This window comes from Pantherophis guttatus, chromosome 18 (genome assembly GCF_059756535.1).
Source record: "Pantherophis guttatus breed Tessera chromosome 18, ASM5975653v1, whole genome shotgun sequence".
Classification (NCBI taxonomy): domain Eukaryota; kingdom Metazoa; phylum Chordata; class Lepidosauria; order Squamata; family Colubridae; genus Pantherophis; species Pantherophis guttatus.
The window spans coordinates 13,056,040-13,077,979 of record NC_142080.1 but is presented as its reverse complement, the minus strand read 5'-3'; the positions used below and the strand labels follow the sequence as shown (position 1 = coordinate 13,077,979).

Sequence of the window (21,940 nt, the reverse complement as noted above, 5' to 3'; positions counted from 1 at the left end):
TCTTGGTGAAGTTTGCATTCTTTTCTCAGGCTTTGTGGACTTGAAGACTGGAACAGGCTGGTTCTCACACCTGTGGTTTCTTTGAAGCCTGTTACACGCCCTCCCTGTAGGCCAACTCTACCCTGTCCGTGACAATTGCCTCCATCCTCTCCCCTAACAATTGGTGGCAGGACGCCAGTGAAGTGCCAAGTTGAAGATTGCAGTTCTGACATTCTGCCCCCTTTTTCAGAGATGTTAGTCCTGCAAAAACACTTAAAACGTTTTTCTTTCATCAAGCTGGCCTGGCCTAAATCTTCTCCCCTTTTAAATATAAATTTTAAATACAAATTTTAATCTGTTTAAATTATGGGGTATTTTAAATTCAGCCAAATTATTTAATTCGTTTTTAATCTATTTTAAATTTTTGTATCTCTGTGTTTTATCTTCTGGCTGTTCACCGCCCTGAGTCCTTCGGGAGAAGGGCGGTATAGAAATTTAATAAAATAAATAAATAAGGAAACACAAATGGGAGGGGAGATAAAGACAAATACGAATGGAGAGTTAACTGATGTTCAATGAGGTTTCAGGGCTTTGAAGACTGGCATAGGCTGGTTCTGTTATGTATAAATGCCCACCATTCACCATCCCAGGTATGATAAGGGTTAACTCTACATCCACCTAGATCCTCCCCTGACCCCTCCTTACCTTAGCTCCGCCTCCCAGGTACTTAAGACATGGTACAGGCGTCCAGGGGCCACTTCCAGCTAAATACCTGTAATAGAAACATTGATCAATAAAGAGAATTGGTTCACTGCATCCTGTGTTTGGATTCATTGGGTAAGATCCTAGAAATCAGTCACAGGTTGGTAGCAGAGGACGGTTTACCCGCAACTCACAGAGATGGCAGAATCAAGAACCCAGACAGAGGCAGAGAAAAGAATGGCCACCAGAGCCTACATCAAACAGATGAAAGAACTGCAGGCTCTCGAAGGTGCCACAGCAAGGACCACCATAACTGAAGGTGATGGAGACTCCAACCCGAGTCCACAACTCAGGGACGAAGGGCCAAGAGAAGAAACCTACTACTGCGAAAGGGCAGAGCCACCAAGCAATGAAGAATTCCGATCCACCATCCTGGGGATGATGGAAGCGACTGCCAGCAAAGAGGAGCTCATCGCGAAACTCCAAAGCCTACTCGAAAGCAATGGAGCAGCGATGAGCACCCAGCAACAGAGAGAAGAAATCCTCAGCCCGGCAAGAGGAAGGTATCCCCAAGCTGAAGCTCCGGACGTAGAGGATTTCATTTCCGCGCCATGCTCTCGGCGGCCATCTTGGAATGGCCAACAGCCAATGGGAAGCTGAGATTCAAATCGAATGGCGGGAAACAGCGAGAACCCCAACTTCGCTGGGGAAGACCCCCAAAACAGCACCCAAGCAAGATCACAAGCCTGCGGGGGCTCACCCATCAAGTCCGAAGCAGACGAAACGATCGAAAACCTGGCTGCAGCACTCGGCTCAGCACTCAAGTCCCCAGGAGCCAGGAAGAAACAAACCGACGCTCAGCACCCCCAAAAGAGCAGCAGGGTAGCCACCGGAACCCTTGCAGCACGCCAGCAGACACCACGTGGGACAACGCACCCCAAAAACTACACCCAAGACCCAGCCGCCTGCAGGACTGAATACCTGCAGGATTCGCACTCGCCACCCGCCGCACCAACTTCCCTAGGCCGCGGAATGAGGAGAAGAAACAATGACTCACCAACCACGCGGCCTCCACCAGGCTTCCTGGCCCATCCGGAGGTCCTCCAACGTCGCCCAGGATCCACTGCCTGTCAGCCTCAGTTTTGCCTGCTTCAGCTGCCATAAGAAACCGCACTACCAATTACAGACTTGCTAAAAAGGAAAGGGGAAGTAGAGCCCAAACCCTCGAAACCACTAGAATGGACTATGGACTGTCAAGCCGCTTTTGAAAAATTGAAACAGCTGTTTGCGGCTGAACCAATGCTCAAACACCCCGACATGGAACAACCTTTTGTAGTACAAGCTGACGCCAGTGACGTAGCTGTAGGAGCAATACTCTTGCAAAAGAATGAGAACGGGATATTACAACCCTGTGCTTACACGTCCCGTAAACTATCAGAAACAGAAAGGAGATGGGCCATATGGGAGAAAGAGGCGTTTGCAGTTAGATGGGCGCTGTTAACATGGAGACAATTTTTAGAAGGGGCAAAACACCCTTTCGAAGTGTGGACTGATCACAAGAATTTAGAGGCATTAAAAACACCACACAAACTATCACCAAAACAGGCTCGTTGGGCCCAACATTTCAATCGTTTCAATTTTACCCTACGTTATCTTCCTGGTGGAAAGAACTTCATGGCGGACGCACTTTCCAGATTGCCGCAGTATAACAGCATCAAGAAGGAGGTGGTTCAACCTATGATCCCCTCGACACAATTGGCAACACCTGTCACTACCAGAGCGCAGGGAAAACCCGAACCAGAACTCTTGGGGGATTTACTCGAAAAATTGCGAGAAGCGCTAAAAACTGACGAGTGGTTTAAGAACCACTCGAATGAATGCACACTTTGTGACGGACTAGCTTGGGTTGGATCGAAATTGTATGTTCCGACCACATTAAGAACAACCGTATTGAAATATGCTCATGATGCCAAGGCCGTGGGACACTTTGCGTTTGTCAAGTCTCTACATCTTGTTAAGAGACAATTTTGGTGGCCTGCACTTAAAAAGGACATAGAGGCATATGTGGCTAGCTGTCCAGTATGTGCCTCGGCTAAAAGACCTCCAGGAAAACCCCCTGGATTACTGCAAGGTGTGGCCAGACCGAATGCCCCATGGAAGGAAATATCTATGGATTTTATTGTGGACTTACCAGAGAGTGAAGGCTGCACTGTCATTTGGGTAGTAACTGATTTGTTTTCCAAACAAGTACATTTCATCCGTTGCTCAAAGATCCCTTCAGCAAAAACCCTTGCAAAACTGTTTATTCGGCAGATTTACCGGCTACATGGATCTCCAAGGGGTGTGCAATTTACTTCCAGTTTCTGGACAGAGTTTTTGAAGTTGATAGGCTCCGCCCAGGGGCTGAGTTCCAGTCACCACCCTCAGACAAATGGGGCCTATGAAAGAACCAATGGGGTTCTAGAACAATACCTGAGGTGTTACGTAAATTACCAGCAAGACAATTGGGTAGACTTGTTGCCATTTGCAGAGGTGGCATATAATAATTCCGTACACAGTAGCAACGGATTCACTCCTTTTAAGGTCGCTTCGGGCCAGGATTTCGTACCCATTCCCGAGCTACCACAAGATGATCCCCAGAATCCCTCTTTGATGGATTGGATTGAACAATTAAAGAGCACATGGGCAGTGACTCGGAAGGCATTAGATGAGGCACACCGGGCCCATAAGGCGCAAGCCGATAAGAAAAGGTTCCCAGCTCACATTTATAAAGTGGGTGATAAAGTTTATTTATCTACTAAATATTTACAGACTACCCAGAAGTCGAAAAAACTGGCCCTAAGTATGTAGGACCATTTCGTGTGATTAGACTGATTAATCCAGTAACAGTTGAATTGGAATTGCCAAAAACGTTGAGACGTATACATCCTGTATTTCATGTTAGTTTATTAAAACCTGAACACTCGTCTCCCCTGAGGGCTGATCAAAGCACCCCTCCAATTCCCATTCTCATAGAGGGGGAGCAACATTTTGAAGTTAAGGAAATCTTGGACTCTAGGAAACACCATGGTAAAGTCCAATATCTGATAGCCTGGAAACATTTCCCTTTGTCTCAGGCTGAATGGGTGAATAAACGGGATGTCCGAGCTCCCAAGAAAATACAGCAATTCTATACCAAATACCCAGATAAACCGTAATTATTGTATATATTCTGTTTCTCTCTTTTTTCCCTTTCTCTTATTTAGGAATAACTTCTCTTCTGCAAGAGGGGCCGAATGTCAGCCTCAGCTTTGCCTGCTTCAGCTGCCATAAGAAATGGGGGGAGGGACTAGTAAAGGGGGCGAAGGGGGGGAAGATGCAGGAGGTGTTTTTTCCATTGTAGGACGTGTCTTCCCAAGAAACGAAAGTGAATCTCCAAAGGGGCCGGCTGACCAACTGCCCTACATTCCTGATGAATGACGTTGCCAGACGTGATGCCACCTGACCTTTGGGAGACCTTTGGATTGGATGATGGTCAATGGACATGGGGGGGGGGGAGAAGCTTAGTAGATGCTATTTCGCGCATTTTGCTCACTTCCAGCTTTACCTGGGTTGCAATCATTTCATATTCAGTAAAAGTACTAAGCTCTTTAAAATGATTGAGTTTGGGTTTTTCTTTCCTGGATATTGAAGGAAGCATACCTGACACCGCCGCTACCGTGCCGCCGAATCCGGGAGATCCTCGACTTACGACAGCCGCCGCCACCGTCTCCAGGGATCCTCGACCTGCGACCGCCTCACCTCCTCGCCTTCTTCCAGCCTTCGCCCAAGATGCAGGGGCCCAGCCATGGCATCCGACGCCCAGGGAGGGCTACGGGCCCGCCAGGAGCGAGCCCAGCCCCCCACCAGCAGGCCTAGGCCTAGGCCTGAGAGCAGCAATAAGGAGCTCCTCACCAGACGACCTCCGGCGCGAAATGAGCCTCGCGCATGCCCAGTCGCCACCTACAGGAAGTACAAGGAACATAGAGATAAGTACAAGGAACATAGAGATAAGTACAAGGAACATAGAGATAAGTCAGTTCAGACTGGCAACAAGCATTCCCCCAGCATATTGTGAGTTCACTCACATAAAGAACCATGGACAGCAACAGACTGTAAGTAATATAACTTTCACTGCTGACAATTACAAATTGAAATTAGATGGGGCCAATCTTTTGGAGTGGTACCACCAACTACAGATTGCTTTTCTGAAAGAAAATATGTTGTACTTATTTGATGACCCACCCAAGAAGCCATGGACTTTTGAGATTGACTGTTTGCACCACAGGGCTTACTATCTGCTAATGTCTAGCTTGTCACCCAGCATTTACCCCAGTCTTGGCCACCACTTAACCGTGGCAGAGATACTATAAAAAATACTTAATTTATTTTACAGTAAGAGTGCAGCCACTACAACCAAAATATCCAGGGAATTTTACTCAGCCAGGCATAAGGCAGGGACACCCATGGGGGAACATATACTCAAGCTAAACACCACCAGGGCAGAACTCATACAAAGGGGGGAAACCATTTCTGATAATATCATGAAAAGCATCATCATAAACTCCCTAAACCCCAGTTGGGAGAACTTTATCATGCAACTGGATAGTCTCAACATAGAGCACCTCTCTTTAGAGACGTTATCCAACAGGCTGATTGCGGAGGACAGCCTGAGAAGGGAACGCTCATCAAGCCTCAGGGAAAGCAGACCAACAAAAAGGGTAGACTTCCAGACCAGGGACCAAGATAAGCCAGAATGTTTTAACTGTGGGTCTAGGAATCACTATAGGAGAGATTGCCCAGAAACCAGAGGGACAGGGACCACAGCTACCATAGGGAAAGGCAAGGCCGCAAACCAGGTTACTCAGACAGGCGCTCCCCAGAAAGCAGGTTCAGGCACAGGGACTCACCCAACCCCAGGGACAGGAGAGGATATAGGGATAGCTCCAGGGATAGTCAGACTGGGTCACTATACGAACTTAGAGACCACCAACACCCAAACACCCAGGCAAAAGGAAGGAACACATGGTTCATTCACTCAGGAGCCACCAATCACACCACCAACAATAGGAACATACTGGAGGCATTCACACCTAAGGAATACCACATCAATGTAGCCAACCAGAACAAGGTATTGGTGAAAGGAGAAGGGAGCGCACACATAGATGGAATAGGGAAGATAGAGGGGGTACTATTCATCCCAGAAATACCCCACAATATATTAGCAACACTCAAACTAAGTAAAGACTTGGGCATTGAGACAACCTTCAGGGAAGGGAAAGCATATATGACCAAAGGAAAGAGAAGCATAGGAAAGATCATCATAGAAGGGGGACTATCCTACTTAGTGCCCCAAGAGCACTCAAACACTAACTCAGAAAGTAACGAGAAAGGGACAAGCATGCCCACAGAAAATAGAGGGGGTGAAGGAGAACACACCGCAGGAGGCAAACCCACCACAAACACAACACACAAAGGGAAACCACATATTGGCAAACCCATTCATGATGGGTGCGCCCACTTACTACACAGAAAACTAGGCCACGCTAGTTTTCCAATGGTACAAAAGATGAATGAATCGGCCTACCCGATAGTAATACATGAGGACAACAAAGCAGCCATAGACATATCCATGGCAGAAGCAGTAGGCCAAAGGTCCAGACATATAGACATTAAGCACAAACATGTCAGAGAATTAACAAACATTGGTTTTATTAAGGCTGTACATTGTGAGACCGCCGAGCAAGCCGCAGACATCCTGACCAAACCTCTACCCAGCAAACAACATGCCTACCTTACGACTAAATTAGGGGTACGGGTACAGAATACGCAAGCAGGTCCTGTCAGAAATAAATGCCTTACTCATGCCAGGGGTCAACAGGGACACAGTAGTGCAGGGGTTAACTACAATACTCACTTGGTCAGTACCACCCACTGACCACTCCTTACCTGAATCTCTGCCCACAAGTATAAAAAGTAGACACACTCTTCCCCGACTTCCACTTCCAGATGCAGTATGTGATGTAATGATGAACCTGTAAATAAAAGAGACTTATTCAAATGATTGACTCGTGCCAGTTATTGGGCCTGATCCATGGATTCTGTAACAATATGGTAGCAGAGGATGGTTTTATGGCCCAATAACTCCCGATCACGCAATGAGGACACATCGCTGCCAACGAGATGGCAACGACACCGAAGCAACGAGAGGGCAACCCAGCGGGATCGCCAGGGAAGGCAGAAACCTCGATCGACCCCAAGGCCACCGCAACAGAAGAAAAGGGGGAGGTCAAGAAAGGAAAAATAGCAGACCATGATGACCGGGAGGAAGAAAGACTACGACTCGACGTCCTATGATTACTAAAGGAGCGAGCCAGCGACAAGAACCTTCTCGCGGACCTGCGAAGCTTCATAATGGACCGCGATGTGGCAAGGAGCGAGGAAGACTAGGATCCGGAGCTCGAAAAGCTGAACTCGGTGAGTGGATCGCCCCAAAAAGACCCCACAGCAGTCACCGAGCCGCGAAGCCCCGCTCAAAATTTGAAACGGCGGCCATCTTTGACCACGTGGTCGGACAAGATGGCCGACTCCCGTCCAATCGGTAGCCAGAATTCAAAATGGCTGGCGCGCGAAAAATACCCGACCCTAAGCGGCGAAGAAAGTGACCGGGGTGAGGGGACAGAATCCGATTCGGACTCCAGATGCACCCCGACCGAGTGGCAAGTCGATAAGGCCATGAAGACCCTTGCCGCCGCCTTCAGCCCAGGCCTCAAAATCGCAAAAGGGGAACCGGAGGGGCCCAAGCAAAAAGGAAAGCGAGGAGAGGGGCACCGGAACACCCACCCGAGGACTACCGATGCCCACGCCAGCGCGCCAACCCCCCTACACACCCCAAGGACACCGCGCCTCCGATCGCCCAGGCCACGCACCCCAGAACGCAGGGATTGGGGCAGCTACCTGCATTCATCGCCGGGACTCCAACGCCATCAGGATCTTCACTTTGACGAAGCCGCTGCAAGACGACACCTTCCGGAGCACACCTGGACCCCCAAGACCGAAGCCGAGGCCTACCTGAGAGATAGAGACCTCTACGCCGGAGCTGCAATGAACAGGTCCTTCCACGATGACGGCAGAGCTGAAATGGACTTCGCGCATGCGCTGTTTCACCTAGAGGAAGAAAAAAGAAAAAAATTACAGAGAGGGACTTTTAAACTGCCGGCAAGCGTTCCCATGCCGTACTGCTGTTATAGGCACATAAAGAACCATGGACAGCAGCCTGCAGTAAGTAATTTTACAAATAATGCTGGGAACTTACCAAGTGACTTTCCAAAGTTGAGGATGGATTGGGGCAATATCCTAGAGTGGTCACAGCAGCTTCAGGTGGTGTTCCTAAAAGAAAACATGTCACATTTTATTAATGACCCCCCCAGAGAGACCATGGACTTTAGAGTTGGACTGTATGCACCATAGGGCATTTTACCTTTTAATTTCTAGCATATCTCCCACAATTTACCATAGCATTGGTCACAATCTCACTGTGTCAGAAATCATACAAAAAATGTTTGGGTTATTTTACAGTGAAAGTGTGGCAACCACTACCCAGATTTCCAAAGATTTCTTCTCTGCCAGAGTCAAACCGGGGACCCCCATAAGCGAGCACCTGGTGTCCCTAAACGCTACCAGGGCAGAACTACACCTTAGGGGGGAAGTCATATCAGATCAGATCATGAAGAGTGTAATAATTAACTCTTTAGATCACTCATGGGACAGCTTCTTAGCACACTTAGATACTGTTAGTCTAGGCCTCCTGTCCGTTGAGAAGCTGTCTAACAAACTGATCGCTGAAGACAATCTGAAAAGGAGCCGCTCTGGTCCCTCCAGAGAACATAAACATGAAAAGAAAGTAGCCTTCCAAGACAGGCAGCATGGCGTAACAGAGTGCTATAGCTGCGGGTCAAGGGGACATCTCAAGAGAGACTGCCCCAAGAACCACAGAGAGAGAAGCAGACCGGAATATAGGTTCAGACAGACAGAGAGACACACTTCTGAAGAGAGGTACAGACACAGGGACTCACCCAATCCCAGAGACAGGAGGGGGAACAGGGATAGTTCACGTGACAGCAGAACAGGATCATTATATGGGATAGGGGAGTGCACCCACATAACATGTCAGGATGGGGAGGCCAATTCGTGGCTTCTGGACTCTGGGGCCTCCAACCACACGACCTATAACCAAAAACTGCTCTCCTCATTCACAGAGGAGAATTTTTCAATCAAGGTTGCAAACCAAAGCGAGGTTAAGGTAACAGGCAGGGGGGTAGTTACGCTACCAGGCATAGGGAAAATAGAGGGGGTATTACTGGTCCCGGAGATACCCCACAACATATTGGCTGCATTAAAACTCAGTGAAGAATCAGGGATCAAGGTAACCTTTGCAGAAGGGAAGGCTCACGTCAGCAAGGGTAGAGAGGGAGTAGGTAGAGTGACAATCAAGCAAGGGCTACCATACATAACATTCCATGAGAATAACACACCCAGCATATACACCAACTCAGAATACACGAAGGACACTAACCAGGACAAAGCTGAGGAAGAACAGGTGAATGAGAGAGAGACAGAGAGTGAGGAGAACATGACACATGAAACACACTCCACCAAACACACCCAGGGAAGGCCATCGATAGGCAAACTCATGCACGACGACTGTGTTCACTTACTACACCGGAGACTAGGGCACGCCAGTTTCCCCGTAATCCAAAAAATGGCCAACTGTACCGAGGGCGTCAAAATAAAGAGTTGTGAAAATTACCTCGAGTGCTCGGTGTGCTAATGTTCTAAGCTAAAGGTCAAACCCAGACCTAAGAAATCCTCACGTGCCACCAAACAAGTATTCAATTTAGTCCATATGGATCTGGTGGGGCCCCTAAGGCCATCCATCAAATACAAGAAAAGATACTTTCTCACCATCGTAGACGATTATAGTCGTTATGGCTTCGTCTATACTCTAAAACGAAAGGATGAGGCCTTCCAAAAATTCAAAGAGTTCTACAAAAGGATAGAGACTCAAAACAACACACAAATCAAACAAATCATGACAGACAGAGGATCTGAGTTCCTGTCAAAGGATTTCTCTCATTGGCTCAGGTCCAAAGGCGTGCTTCACTTTACGTCGTCCCCGTTCTCGGCCTTTCAGAACGGTGTCGTAGAACGATGAAATTCCACGCTACAGACTATGATCAGGTGCGCTTTAGAGGACGCGGGAATTGGTCAACATTTTTGGTCTGAGGCCTTAGTTTACTCAAACTACACACTCAACAGAACCTGGTCCAGTGTAATAGACAAAACGCCATACGAACTCATGTACAACAAAAAACCACAGATAGCACACCTACATGTATTCGGCGTAACTGCTGATGTCCATATACCCAAACAGCTGCGCAGGAAGGGGGACAAAGTATCCAGGAGACTGAGATTTATGGGGTACGAGCCAGGTACCAAGGGGTTCAGATTTGTGGACAATAACGACAGATTCGTGATCTCTAGGACAGCGGTATTCCATGAACAAGCTAACTGGTCCAGGATACACCTCAACGAGGTATCCACCAGGCAGGAGACTAGGCCAGACGAGCAAGTGCAAGATAAACACGAAACGGCAGATAGACAGGAAAGGAAGGAACACAAACCCAAGCTCCAAGGCATCAAGGTTGAGGAATGGAAAGGGAATCACCCCAAGATAAGTGTAGACTCACTAACACAAAAGGAAGCCAGGTACTTACATGACACCGAACAAACGACAGATAGGCCAGTCAGATCAACCAGGAACCAATTACCAAGAAGGTTAAATGACTATGTGATGCACATACACACGAACCATATCACACCTAACTCATATGAAGAGGTATTGAGACTACCACAAGAGGAGAGGTCGAAATGGGAATCAGCCATGGCCAAGGAAATGGACAGTCTGAGAGAGCTAGAAGTTTACATTCCAGCCGAGGTTCCAGAGGGCAAAAATACGATAGGTACCAGGTGGATCTTCAAAATCAAGAACCTGGAGGGTGGCCAAAACCTGTACAAGGCTAGGCTGGTTGCCCAGGGATTTGCCCAGAGGTTCCCAGAAGACTACACTGACACTTACTCACCAACTGTAAGGACTGAAAGTGTCAAGAGTGCCCTGGTCATCGCTTCCCTGCTAGGACTAGAGGTACATCAGTTCAATGTATAGACAGCTTACCTGCATGCCAACCTAGATAAGGAAATATACGTTAGGGCACCACACAGTAAAGAGACCAACAGGGGGGGACACCTGGCTACTTCACAAAAACCTATATGGACTGAAACAATCCGGCAAACGCTGGTATGAGTGCCTGGTTGAGGTCCTGAAGTCAATGGGATTTACAGCAACCATAGCCGACAACTGTTTTTTCACTAGGAGAGAGGGGGATTCACCAGAATACATCCTAGTCTACGTGGACGACATACTTTACATCAGTAAACACGAAGGGAACCGCAACGCCTTCGCCAGTAAACTAAGTGAACACTTCACATTAAAATACCTAGGGAAAATAAACAGATACCTAGGCGTGCAGGTCAACGAAACACCTAAGGGCTTTCAACTGTCCCAGAAAGAAAAGATAGAAGAAATACTACACAAATGCAACATGGCAGATGCCAAGGGGTGTGAATCACCCATGCAGCCGGACTTCCTAAAAAATACACATGGTGAATCACCCGAGTTTGAAGACAACACACTGTACAGGTCAGTCATAGACTCTCTTTTATATATCGCCAACTGGACCAGGCCAGATATTGCATTATCAGTTAATCTATTGTCCAGGCACATAGGCAAACCCACCATGTACCACTGGGACGCTGTAAAGAGGGTACTGAGGTACCTGAAGCAAAGTGCCGACGCATGTCTAGTCCTAAAACCAGAGCCGTCCAATGAGCCCGTCCTCTCCTGCTATGCTGATGCTGACTGGGCCGGTGACACCAAAAGCTGGAAAAGCACATCAGGATACGTATTCTACTTGAACAATAGTCCGGTGCATTGGTACACGGGTAAGCAAAACTTAGTGGCCACTTCAACCACAGAGGCGGAGTACATATGCCTATCCAAGGCCGCAAACAACCTCATCTGGTTTGACGACCTACTCGCCAGTGTGTGGTGCAAACCTGCGTATCCGATAAACATCTACGAAGACAACAAGGCCGCTATAGAAATCTCCATGGCCGACGCGGTAGGGCAGAGATCCAGGCATATTGACATAAAGTACAAGCATGTGAGACAGCTCTCTAAAATCGGATTTGTAAAGGCCATACATTGCGACACAGAAGAACAGACTGCAGACATACTCACGAAACCACTACAGGGCAGGCAACACTCACACCTGGTATCCAAACTCAATATCCACCCTTGGGCACCATTTAAACAGTCAGATCCACAGCCACAGGTCAGGCATTTAGAGGGGGATTTGTCAGAAATAAATGCCTTACTCATGCCAGGGGTCAACAGGGACACAGTAGTGCAGGGGTTAACTACAATACTCACTTGGTCAGTACCACCCACTGACCACTCCTTACCTGAATCTCCGCCCACAAGTATAAAAAGTAGACACACTCTTCCCCGACTTCCACTTCCAGATGCAGTATGTGACGTAATGATGAACCTGTAAATAAAAGAGACTTATTCAAATGATTGACTCGTGCCAGTTATTGGGCCTGATCCATGGATTCTGTAACAGGTCCAACTGTTGGGCATTTAGAGGGGGATTTGTTATGTGTAAATGCCCACCATTCACCATCCCAGGTATGATAAGGGTTAACTCTACATCCACCTAGATCCTCCCCTGACCCCTCCTTCCCTTAGCTCCGCCTCCCAGGTACTTAAGTCATGGTCCAGGCGTCCAGGGGCCACTTCCAGCTAAATGCCTGTAATAGAAACGTTGATCAATAAAGAGCATTGGTTCACTGCATCCTGTGTTTGGATTCATTGGGGAAGATCCTAGAAATCAGTCTCAGGGAGGGGAGAGGGAGAGAAAGAAGGAGGGAGGGAGACACAGAAGGCGAAAGTGAGGGAGAGGAAAGGTTAGAGGGGAAGAAAGGGAGGGAAGGGAAGAGTGAAAAAGAGAGAGGGAGGGTGAGAGAGAGTGGGAGGCGAGAGGGAGGGTGAGGAATTCTCTAAATGGAGTAATTCATTGAGTAATTGAATTCAGATCATGGTTTCCCTAGCTTGGTGATTTTCTTCTCCCTAACCAGCAGATCTCGTCTGAGCTCTCCATATTTGCTCTTTTGGGAATTTAGTCAGCTTCTCTAAACTGGGGCTGAAGGTGATGTTCAGAGAGGCCAACACCTACCTGCCCCGTCCCGATCTAAGAGAGAAGACCATCGGGAAGCTTTTCTTCTCGGAGGTGAGGAGACCTTGGGATGCACCCCAATATTCTGGGCAGCCATTTGTCTGAGGCTGTAGAGCAGGGGTCCTCCAACGTTTTAAAGAGGGGGCCGATTCACAGTCCCTCAGACTGTTGGGGGACCGGACGGGGTGGGTGGGCATGGCTAGGTGGTCATGTGACTGGGTGGGCGTGGCCAATTTAACTGTCTATTTTCTGGCTTTTCTCCTTCTAAGCCCCCATTTAAATTGTTTTTAAAGACTTTTAATTTGAAGGAGTTCTTTACAAGCCCAGAGCTGCTTTTCCAGGCTGCACCGGCGAGATCACCCCTCAGCTGGCCCTCAGCTGGCCTTGCAGCTGGCTCGCTGGGAGATAAGGCAGTTAGGGGCGGGGCAAGGGGCGGGGCTTAATCACACCACTCCGCGGGCCGTATTCTTTGCCCGTGGGCCGTAGTTTGAGGGTGCCTGTTGTAGAGGGTCTGCTGCTTGAGCAGGGGGTCTCCAAGGTCTTCTGCTAGTCTGTTAATCGGTGGAAGGGCTTCCCTCCAGAAGTTGTTGGTGGGGAAGGTGGGAGGAAGAAAGGAAGGAAGGAAGGATGGAAGGAAGGAAGGAAGCAAAGGGAGGGAAGAAGGGAGGAAGAAAGGAAGGAAGCAGAGGGAGGGAGGGAGGGAGGAAGGAAGGAAGGAAAGATGGAAAGAAGGAAGGAAGGAAGGAAGGAAGCAGAGGGAGGGAGGGCGGATGGGAGGAAGGGAGGAAGGAAGACTCAATGACCCCAAATTCCTTTTACTCTTTGCATTATAGGCAGTTTTGTATTTTTACAACTGTCATTTACACTACCTTTTCCCATAGTGTAGTCCTCGACATATGACCGTCATAGAACCTCCAGTGGTCACTAAGTGATCGCAGCAGTCCTTAAGCCAATGCCGTGGTCGAATACTTAGGATAAACAAGATCTTTCAGTGATTTCCTTCTATAGATTGTCCTCGTCTTACGACCACAACTGAGCCCCAAATTTCTGCTGCTAAGCGAAACAGTTCTTCAGCAAGTTTTGCCCCACTGTACGACCTGCAGTTGTTAAGTTAGTCACACGGTTCTTAAGTGAATCCGGTTTCCCCATTGACATGGCCTATCAGACGGTCACTGATGGCTTGGTGGGAGAGGTGGGGAGGGGAGAGATGGGGAACTCATCAGATTTGCAGATGACACCAAGCTGGCAGGAATAGCCAACACTCCAGCAGATAGGCTCAAGATACGGAAGGATCTTGACAGATCTTGAACATTGGGCGCTATCTAACAAAATGAAATTCAAGAGTGAAAAAAGCCAGGTTCTACTTTTAGGGAAGAAAAACCAAATGCACAGGTACCGTAGACGTGGTCCCTTGCTCAATAGTGGTGACTGTGAGAGGGGTCTTGGAGTCCTAGTGGACAACCATTTAGATAGGAGCCAGCCGTGTGCAGCAGCTGCCAAAAAAGCCAACACAGTTCTGGGCTGCGTAAACAGAGGGAGAGAATCAAGAGCCCGTGAAGTCTTAATACCACTGGAGGCGAAAACATATGAAGAACGGTTGCAGGAACTGGGTAATTTAATTTAATTTAATTTAATTTAATCAATTGAATTTATATGCCGCCCCTCTCCAAAGACTCAGGGCGGCTATGTCTAGTTTGATGAAGAGAAGGACTAGGGGAGACAGGATAGCAGTCTTCCAATATCTCAGGGGCTGCCCCAAAGAAGAAGGGGGCGGGAGAAGAAGCAACGGGTGGAAACTCATCAAGGAGAGAAGCAACCGAGAACTAAGGAGAGATTTCCTGACCGTTAGAACATTCACCCAGTGGGACAACTTGCCTCCAGAAGTTGAATCTGAAGTTGAAACTCCAACACTGGAAGCTTTTCAGAAGAGATTGGTCTGAGATGATTGTAGGGTCACCTGCCTGAGCTAGGGGTTGGACTAGAAGACCTCCAAGGTCCCTTCCAACTCTCTTATTCTGAAATAATTGGAGAATTCTACTCAGTTCAAAGTTCAACTGATTAAGACAATAGCTGTGACTCGTGGAAACAGCAGATAGTTATGTTCAGTGAAGGCATTCAAAATACACAAAGACATTATTAATAGGGTATATTTCTCACAGACGCTGGGACCCTGAACATAACACGCTCTCATATTGTTGTTTGACTTATTAGAGTTTATTTCATGTCTAAAGTCTCTTCCAGTAAAGAAACTATTTGGGTCCAATCCAGAAAACGTTCAGCAAGTGAATGGCAGCTCAAATCTCTGGAGAAAGCGCAGACACCTTGATGTGCCGTGTAACCCCGTGAGAAAGAAGGAATGGTTAGGTGCAAAACTGACGGTAGGGAGATCTGATGCCATGAAGGTTGTTCAAAGCGGAAGAGGCCAAGAAACTCGAAATTTAAAGAGCTGCCGGTGTTTAAAGCAACTGGAGCAAACTCAGCTCTGAAACCAGAAGCTGCATTGAATCACCAAAATCGCCCCCCCCTTCAAAACAAACTTTCTTCCTTTCTTCATCTAAGTGAAAGGATTGTCCATCTCACAAAGGAAGAGATTCTGGATGGTCTGCAAGGAAACTGAAACGCAGGCAACCCTTGACTTGCCATCACAATCTAGGCCAAAATTGAGGTTGCTAAGCAAGATTGTCCTTAAGTGAGTTTTGCCCCATTTTACAACCTTTCTTGCCACCGTTGTTAAGTGAATCCCTAGAGTGGAAACTAGACAGCCACTTATCCGAAATGCTATAGGTTCTCCTGCTTGAACAGGGGGCTGAAACAGAAGCCCTCCAAGATCCCTTCCAGCTCATTCTATTCTATTCTATTCTATTCTATTCTATTCTATTCTATTCTATTCTATTCTATTCTATTCTACTCTACTCTACTCTACTCTACTCTACTCTACTCTACTCTACTCTACTCTACTCTACTCTACTCCAGTTCCAACACTCACTCTTCACAACAGGATGGATCATAGGCTGAAAAAGCTTCCCTTCCTGAAGAAGGACAGCAAGGAGTCAGAGTCACAAATCAGCAACAATGACCTGTGTCAGTGGGACAATCAGGAAGTCCTCTTCTCTGGCTCCCACCCATCCGGTTCTTTAGCCAGAACCATGGAGGCCTTGCCTCTGATTGTGACGTCTTCCCCAGTTCAATTGGAGGTCAGGAAGAAGGTTCAGCCTCCAGCGCTGGTGCTCCCTGATTTGGTGCGCAGGACATCTGCCAGGACTCCTCTGAAGGCTTCTCAGGGGGAGATGAAGCCTGGCCTCAAAGAGCCCCCTCCCTTTCCAAGGAGGCCCAAGAGGGAAAGGCCTCGGGGGAGAAAACGCTCTCAAGACACCGTCCTTCCCTCATATCCAGGTATAGATGCTACAGGGCTGGGCTACCTATGGAACCAGCCTTGTCCCATCATATCAGCCCATCCCACACTACCAATCAATCTATCTATCAGAACACAGCCAGAAGGGACCTTGAAGGTCTTCTAGTCCAACCTCCTGCTCAAGAAGGAGATGCTACACAATCCCAGACAAATGCCTATCCAGTCTCTTCTTAAAAGCCTCCAGTGATGAAGCACTCACAACTTCTGGTGGCAAGAAGTTCCACTGGTTGATTGTCCTCACTGTTAGGAAGTTTCTCCTTAATTCCAGGCTGCTTCTCTCCATGAGTAGCTTCCATCCGTTGCTTCTCTTCCTGCCTTCTGCTGCTTTGGAAAATAAGTTGACCCCCTCCGCCATATATGGAATTGGAAAAAATTCCAATTCCATATATGGAGTTCAAAGTTCCTCCTCAAGACGGTTGTCTAAGAATATGAAGATCAGGGACTCGAGAGTTATGACACGTTTGACCCTTCCCTCAGGATCAGTCTGGTCTAAGCACATTTTTTTCTCTCTTCGCTTTGAGAAGACTTGTCCCATCAAATTGCCCATCAATCTCTGTCTGTCTCTTCTTCTCAGAACTCTCTGACGAGTCCTTTAAAATTTTATGGGAGAGCAAGAAGCCGCTAAAAGGCAGACCCATCAAGGAAGTCCTCATGAACCTCATGATTTAGCAATGCAGTGCAAGCCATCAAAAATTTAATATTATGTGCCGGCTATCAGGAGGAGTTCAGTCAGTTGGAGAAGGTTAGATGCTGGGACATGAAGGTGACTCCTGATGGTTTGTTCGAAGCCATTTTCTTCCTGGTCCTGTAAGAAATTAAAAGACAAAAGAGGTTGGCTACAAGTGGCAGCGGGTGGGAGAGGGAGGGGAGGGGAGAGGGAGAGGAAGAAGAAAAGGCAGAGAGAGAGAGAAAGCTAGAGAGAGTGGGGAGAGGGAGGGGAGGGGAGAGGGAGGGGAGAGGAAGAGGAGAGAGGGAGGGAGGGAGAAAGAGAAAGAGGGAAAGAGAGAGGGAGGTGGAGAGAGAGGGAGAGGGAGGGGGAGAGGGAGGGAGAGAAAGAGAGAGAAAGAGAGGGAGGTTGAGGAATTCTCTAAATGGAGTAATTCATTGAGTAATTGAATTCAGATCATGGTTTCCCTAGCTTGGTGATTTTCTTCTCCCTAACCAGCAGATCTCGTCTGAGCTCTCCATATTTGCTCTTTTGGGAATTTAGTCAGCTTCTCTAAACTGGGGCTGAAGGTGATGTTCAGAGAGGCCAACACCTACCTGCCCCGTCCCGATCTAAGAGAGAAGACCATCGGGAAGGTTTTCTTCTCGGAGGTGAGGAGACCTTGGGATGCACCCCAATATTCTGGACAGCCATTTCTCTGAGGTTGTAGAGCAGGGGTCCTCCAACGTTTTAAAGAGGGGGCCGATTCACAGTCCCTCAGACTGTTGGGGGACCGGACGGGGTGGGTGGGCATGGCTAGGTGGTCATGTGACTGGGTGGGCGTGGCCAATTTAACTGTCTATTTTCTGGCTTTTCTCCTTCTAAGCCCCCATTTAAATTGTTTTAGAGACTTTTAATTTAAAGGAGTTCTTTACAAGCCCAGAGCTGCTTTTCCAGGCTGCACCGGCGAGATCACCCCTCAGCTGGCCCTCAGCTGGCCTTGCAGCTGGCTCGCTGGGAGATAAGGCAGTTAGGGGCGGGGCAAGGGGCGGGGCTTAATCGCACCACTCCGCGGGCCGTATTCTTTGCCCGTGGGCCGTAGTTTGAGGGTGCCTGTTGTAGAGGGTCTGCTGCTTGAGCAGGGGGTCTCCAAGGTCTTCTGCTAGTCTGTTGATCGGTGGAAGGGCTTCCCTCCAGAAGTTGTTGGTGGGGAAGGTGGGAGGGAGGAAGAAAAGAAGGGAGGGAGGGAGGGAGGGAAAAGAAGGGAGGGAGGGAGGGAGGAAGGAAGGAAGACTCAATGACCACAATTTCCTTTTACTCTTTGCATTATAGGCAGTTTTGTGTTCTTACAACTATCATTTACATTACCTTTTGTCCTCGACATATCACTGTCATAGAACCTCCAGTGGTCACTAAGTGATTTCAGCAGTCCTTAAGCCAATGCCGTGGTCGAATACTTAGGATAAACCAGATCTTTCAGTGATTTCCGTCTAAAAGTTGTCCTCGATATACGACCACAACTGAGCCCCAAATTTCTGTTGCTAAGCGAAAGTTCTTAAGCAAGTTTTGCCTCATTGTTTGACCTTCCTTGCCACAGTTGTTAAGTGAATCGCTGCAGTGCAGTTCTTACGGTGGTCAATCTGATGAATTAGTGAATCTGGTTTCCCCATTGACTTGGCCTATCAGACGGTCACAAAAGGGATCACGTAACCTCGAAACACTGCGACCGTCATAAATATGGACCGGCAAGTACCCAAATTTCGATCACATGACCATGAGGATGCTACAATGGTCTGAAAGTCTGAAGAATGGGCATGTCCCTTTTGTCAGTGCCGTTGTGACCTTCAGTGGTCACTAACCGAGGACTGTATTTTCTTTTTCTCTCCCCGTAAGGGCTGAAAGTGGCATCTTTAGTCGAGGCTCTCGGGGCAGTTCCCTTCCTTGGCTTGGCTAATGCTCCGTATCTCCACTCTTCTTCCTCAGCTGCTGTATCACCCGGAGGTTGGAGACTTCTTTATGACGCCAGACGTTCTCGAGGTTCTCCTGGAATGGATGATTCAGCCGTATCCTCTTATCCAGATCTTTAGCGTGAGAGGACTGGGATATGTTCTTCAGCACCCCTTCGAGGTAAGAGATGGGGGGCAGGAAGGGAGTGGCTTCCAAGGTAGTAGCAGGTGTGGCCTCACTCTCTGGGAAGTCTTCAAGGCTGGGATGGACAGAAGAAGGAGAAGAAGACAATCATCAGGAACAGGATGGACTCAGCTAGAGCGGTGTCTCTTCTACAAAGATGGGTGCACCCCTGGAAGATCTGAAGGATCAAGTAGATCCTCTTGGAGAAGATCTCAAAGCAGAACAAGAGGAAACAGATGGGAACTGATGAAGGAGAGAAACAACCTGGAACTAAGGAGAAATTTCCTGACTGTGAGAACAATTCATCCTTGGAACGACTTGTCTCCAGAAGTTGTGGCTGCTCCATCACTGGAGCTTTTCAAGAAGAGACCAGGCAGCCATTTGTCCAGCATAGTCTAGGGTCTTCTGCTTGAGCAGGGGGTTGGACTGGAAGACCTCCAAGTTCCTTTTCAACCCTCTTCTTCTATGCTCTGTGGGCTTCTCTTGTGCTTGTCATGATCGCTGCGAGACTCAGAGAACTCCAGTGACCGTGTTTGATTGCTCGTTCCTTTCCCTGCTTCCTCCAGAAGAACATCTCAGGGCCAGTTTTCATGCCGGTCATCAACTGCGCTTGTCACCCAGAGAAGAGTGTAGCGAAGGAAACTCTCCGGACCCTTCATTTCCTCCTTAGGCACCTTGCTGCGGACATCCATGCATTGAGGCGGTCCATCTAATTCCTCTCCTGTTGAAATATTTTCCTGACGAAAGTCAACCAAATCACGACAAACTGGTTTCCCCTCCTCTTTTTTAATTATTTCTGTAAGAAATAAGAAATGAATGAAGGAATCAATAAATACATGAGTGAATGGATGAATAAAGGAACGAATAAACAAAGGAATAGATGGATAAATGAATAAATAAATGAATGGATTAATGAATAGATGAACCGATGGATGGATGAATGACTGGATGGATAGATGGAAGGATGGAAGGATGGATGGATGAATATCAAAGCTGTTCTGGCGAGGAAGCCCACAGATGCCTCTACTTTCAGTGGTGCATTTTGGGGGGTGGGGGCTTATGCCAAATTTTGCTCCAATTTTTTTTTTATTAAATTTCTATACCGCCCTTCTCCCGAAGGACTCAGGGCGGTGAACAGCCACAAGATAAAACACATAAATACAAAAAATTTAAAACGAATTAAAAACGAATTAAATAATTTCAGCCCCCACCAGTTTGCCCACTGCCTCCCACCAACCAGGGCATGCCTGCTCTTGATGAGGAGACCCCCCGAGGCTGACTCTTCTGCTCAGCCCCTTCCCCCTTCCCTCAGGCCTGGCCCACCTCTAGATTTAAGGAAAGCAGAGCCGCGGGCTGAGGGCTTACTGCAATGGGCATGGTAGACTTGCTGTTTCTTCTCCCGAGGGCTTTGGTGCTGGGGTCTTGATCCTGAAGCCTTTTGAGGAGGGGCTTCATGATCTTCAGGTTAGCATAGGGGTCTGCGCCCAGCGCCTTCCATAACTCTCTGGTGCTTCTGTGCAGGTGGAAAAATGGATTGGGGGAAAAATCAGATTCTTTCCCCATTTTCGAAGAGACGGCCAATCCAGATAGATTAAATCCCCCCCACCAACGGAAGAAAGGATTAGAAAACAGATGGCCAAATGAACCGTTTTAATACAAACAGGGTGTGTCTAACTGATGAGGACTTATAAGTCCAAAATAGATCTATCTTAGTCTCCTTACTCTCCCAATGGGCAGCAGAGTGTTTGCTGGCTGCCAGAAAATAAAAAGCCTAGAAACTAGTGGATTGTGATTTCACTGAATTAGGGTTCCATAAAAATCTTGGTTTATGTAGGAAGAACCTGGCTAAAGAGAAATACACATAAAGCCTATGAAAAGGAAAGGAAAAACAAAACAAAACAAATACTGTACCTTTACAGGGAGGATACATGGGATGAGGGTGTGGCTAACTGATGAGGACTTATAAGTCCGAGATAGATCTATCATAGTCTCCTTAGTCTCCCAATGAGCAGCAGAGTGTTTGCTGGCTGCCAGAAAAAAAAAAGCCTAGAAACTAGTGGATTGTGATTTCACTGAATTAGGGTTCCATAAAAATCTTGGTTTATGTAGGAAGAACCTGGCTAAAGAGAAATACACATAAAGCCTATGAAAAGGAAAGGAAAAAAAAACAAAACAAATACTGTACCTTTACAGGGAGGATACATGGGATGAGGGTGTGGCTAACTGATGAGGACTTATAAGTCCGAGATAGATCTATCATTGTCTCCTTAGTCTCCCAATGGGCAGCAGAGTGTTTGCTGGCTGCCAGGAAAAAAAAGCCCAGCATCAGACGCTTGGCCACTGGTTCAGATTTATGACCGTTGCTGTGTCCCAAAGTCAAGCGATCACAGTTTGCGACCTTCTGACAAGGAAAGTCAGTGGGGAAACCAGATTCACTTAACAACCATGTTTCTAACTTGAGAGCTGCAGTGATTCACTTAACAGATGTGACAAGAAAAGTCCTAAAATATCTTTAAAAGGTCATTCCCATATCCTCTTCCCCCTCCCTCTCCCCTCCTTCCCTCCCTCCCTCCTTCCCTCTTTCCCTCCATCCCTTCTTCCCTTCCTTCCCTCCTTCCCTCTTTCCCTCCCTCCCTCCCTCCCTCCCTTCCTTCCTTCCTTCCTTCCTTCCTTCTTTACTCAACAACTGTTTCTAAC

At 47.7% G+C, this 21,940-nt stretch overlaps 1 protein-coding gene across 3 annotated transcripts; it reads right to left on the bottom strand.

Moving 5' to 3' along the window:
• Positions 1-1,474: 1,474 nt before the first annotated feature.
• LOC148111608 (uncharacterized) lies at positions 1,475-21,799 on the bottom strand. Of its 3 annotated transcripts, XM_087880815.1 has the most exons (10): positions 21,155-21,799; positions 20,609-20,756; positions 18,482-20,039; positions 12,283-12,368; positions 10,842-10,945; positions 8,015-8,088; positions 7,771-7,866; positions 6,649-6,734; positions 4,363-4,662; positions 1,475-1,836 (listed from the first exon to the last, which is right to left on the bottom strand). In XM_087880815.1, the coding sequence occupies exons 5-9, from the start codon at positions 10,879-10,881 to the stop codon at positions 4,611-4,613; spliced, it is 348 nt and encodes a 115-aa protein (XP_087736941.1). In that variant the 5' UTR covers positions 10,882-10,945; positions 12,283-12,368; positions 18,482-20,039; positions 20,609-20,756; positions 21,155-21,799; the 3' UTR covers positions 1,475-1,836; positions 4,363-4,610. The 3 variants fall into 3 exon arrangements, 2 of the variants coding, with proteins under 2 accessions (XP_087736941.1, XP_087736942.1); XM_087880816.1 differs by lacking the exon at positions 21,155-21,799 and having other exon boundaries at positions 20,609-21,125; XR_015730382.1 differs by lacking the exon at positions 10,842-10,945 and having other exon boundaries at positions 1,477-1,836.
• Positions 21,800-21,940: the final 141 nt, after the last annotated feature.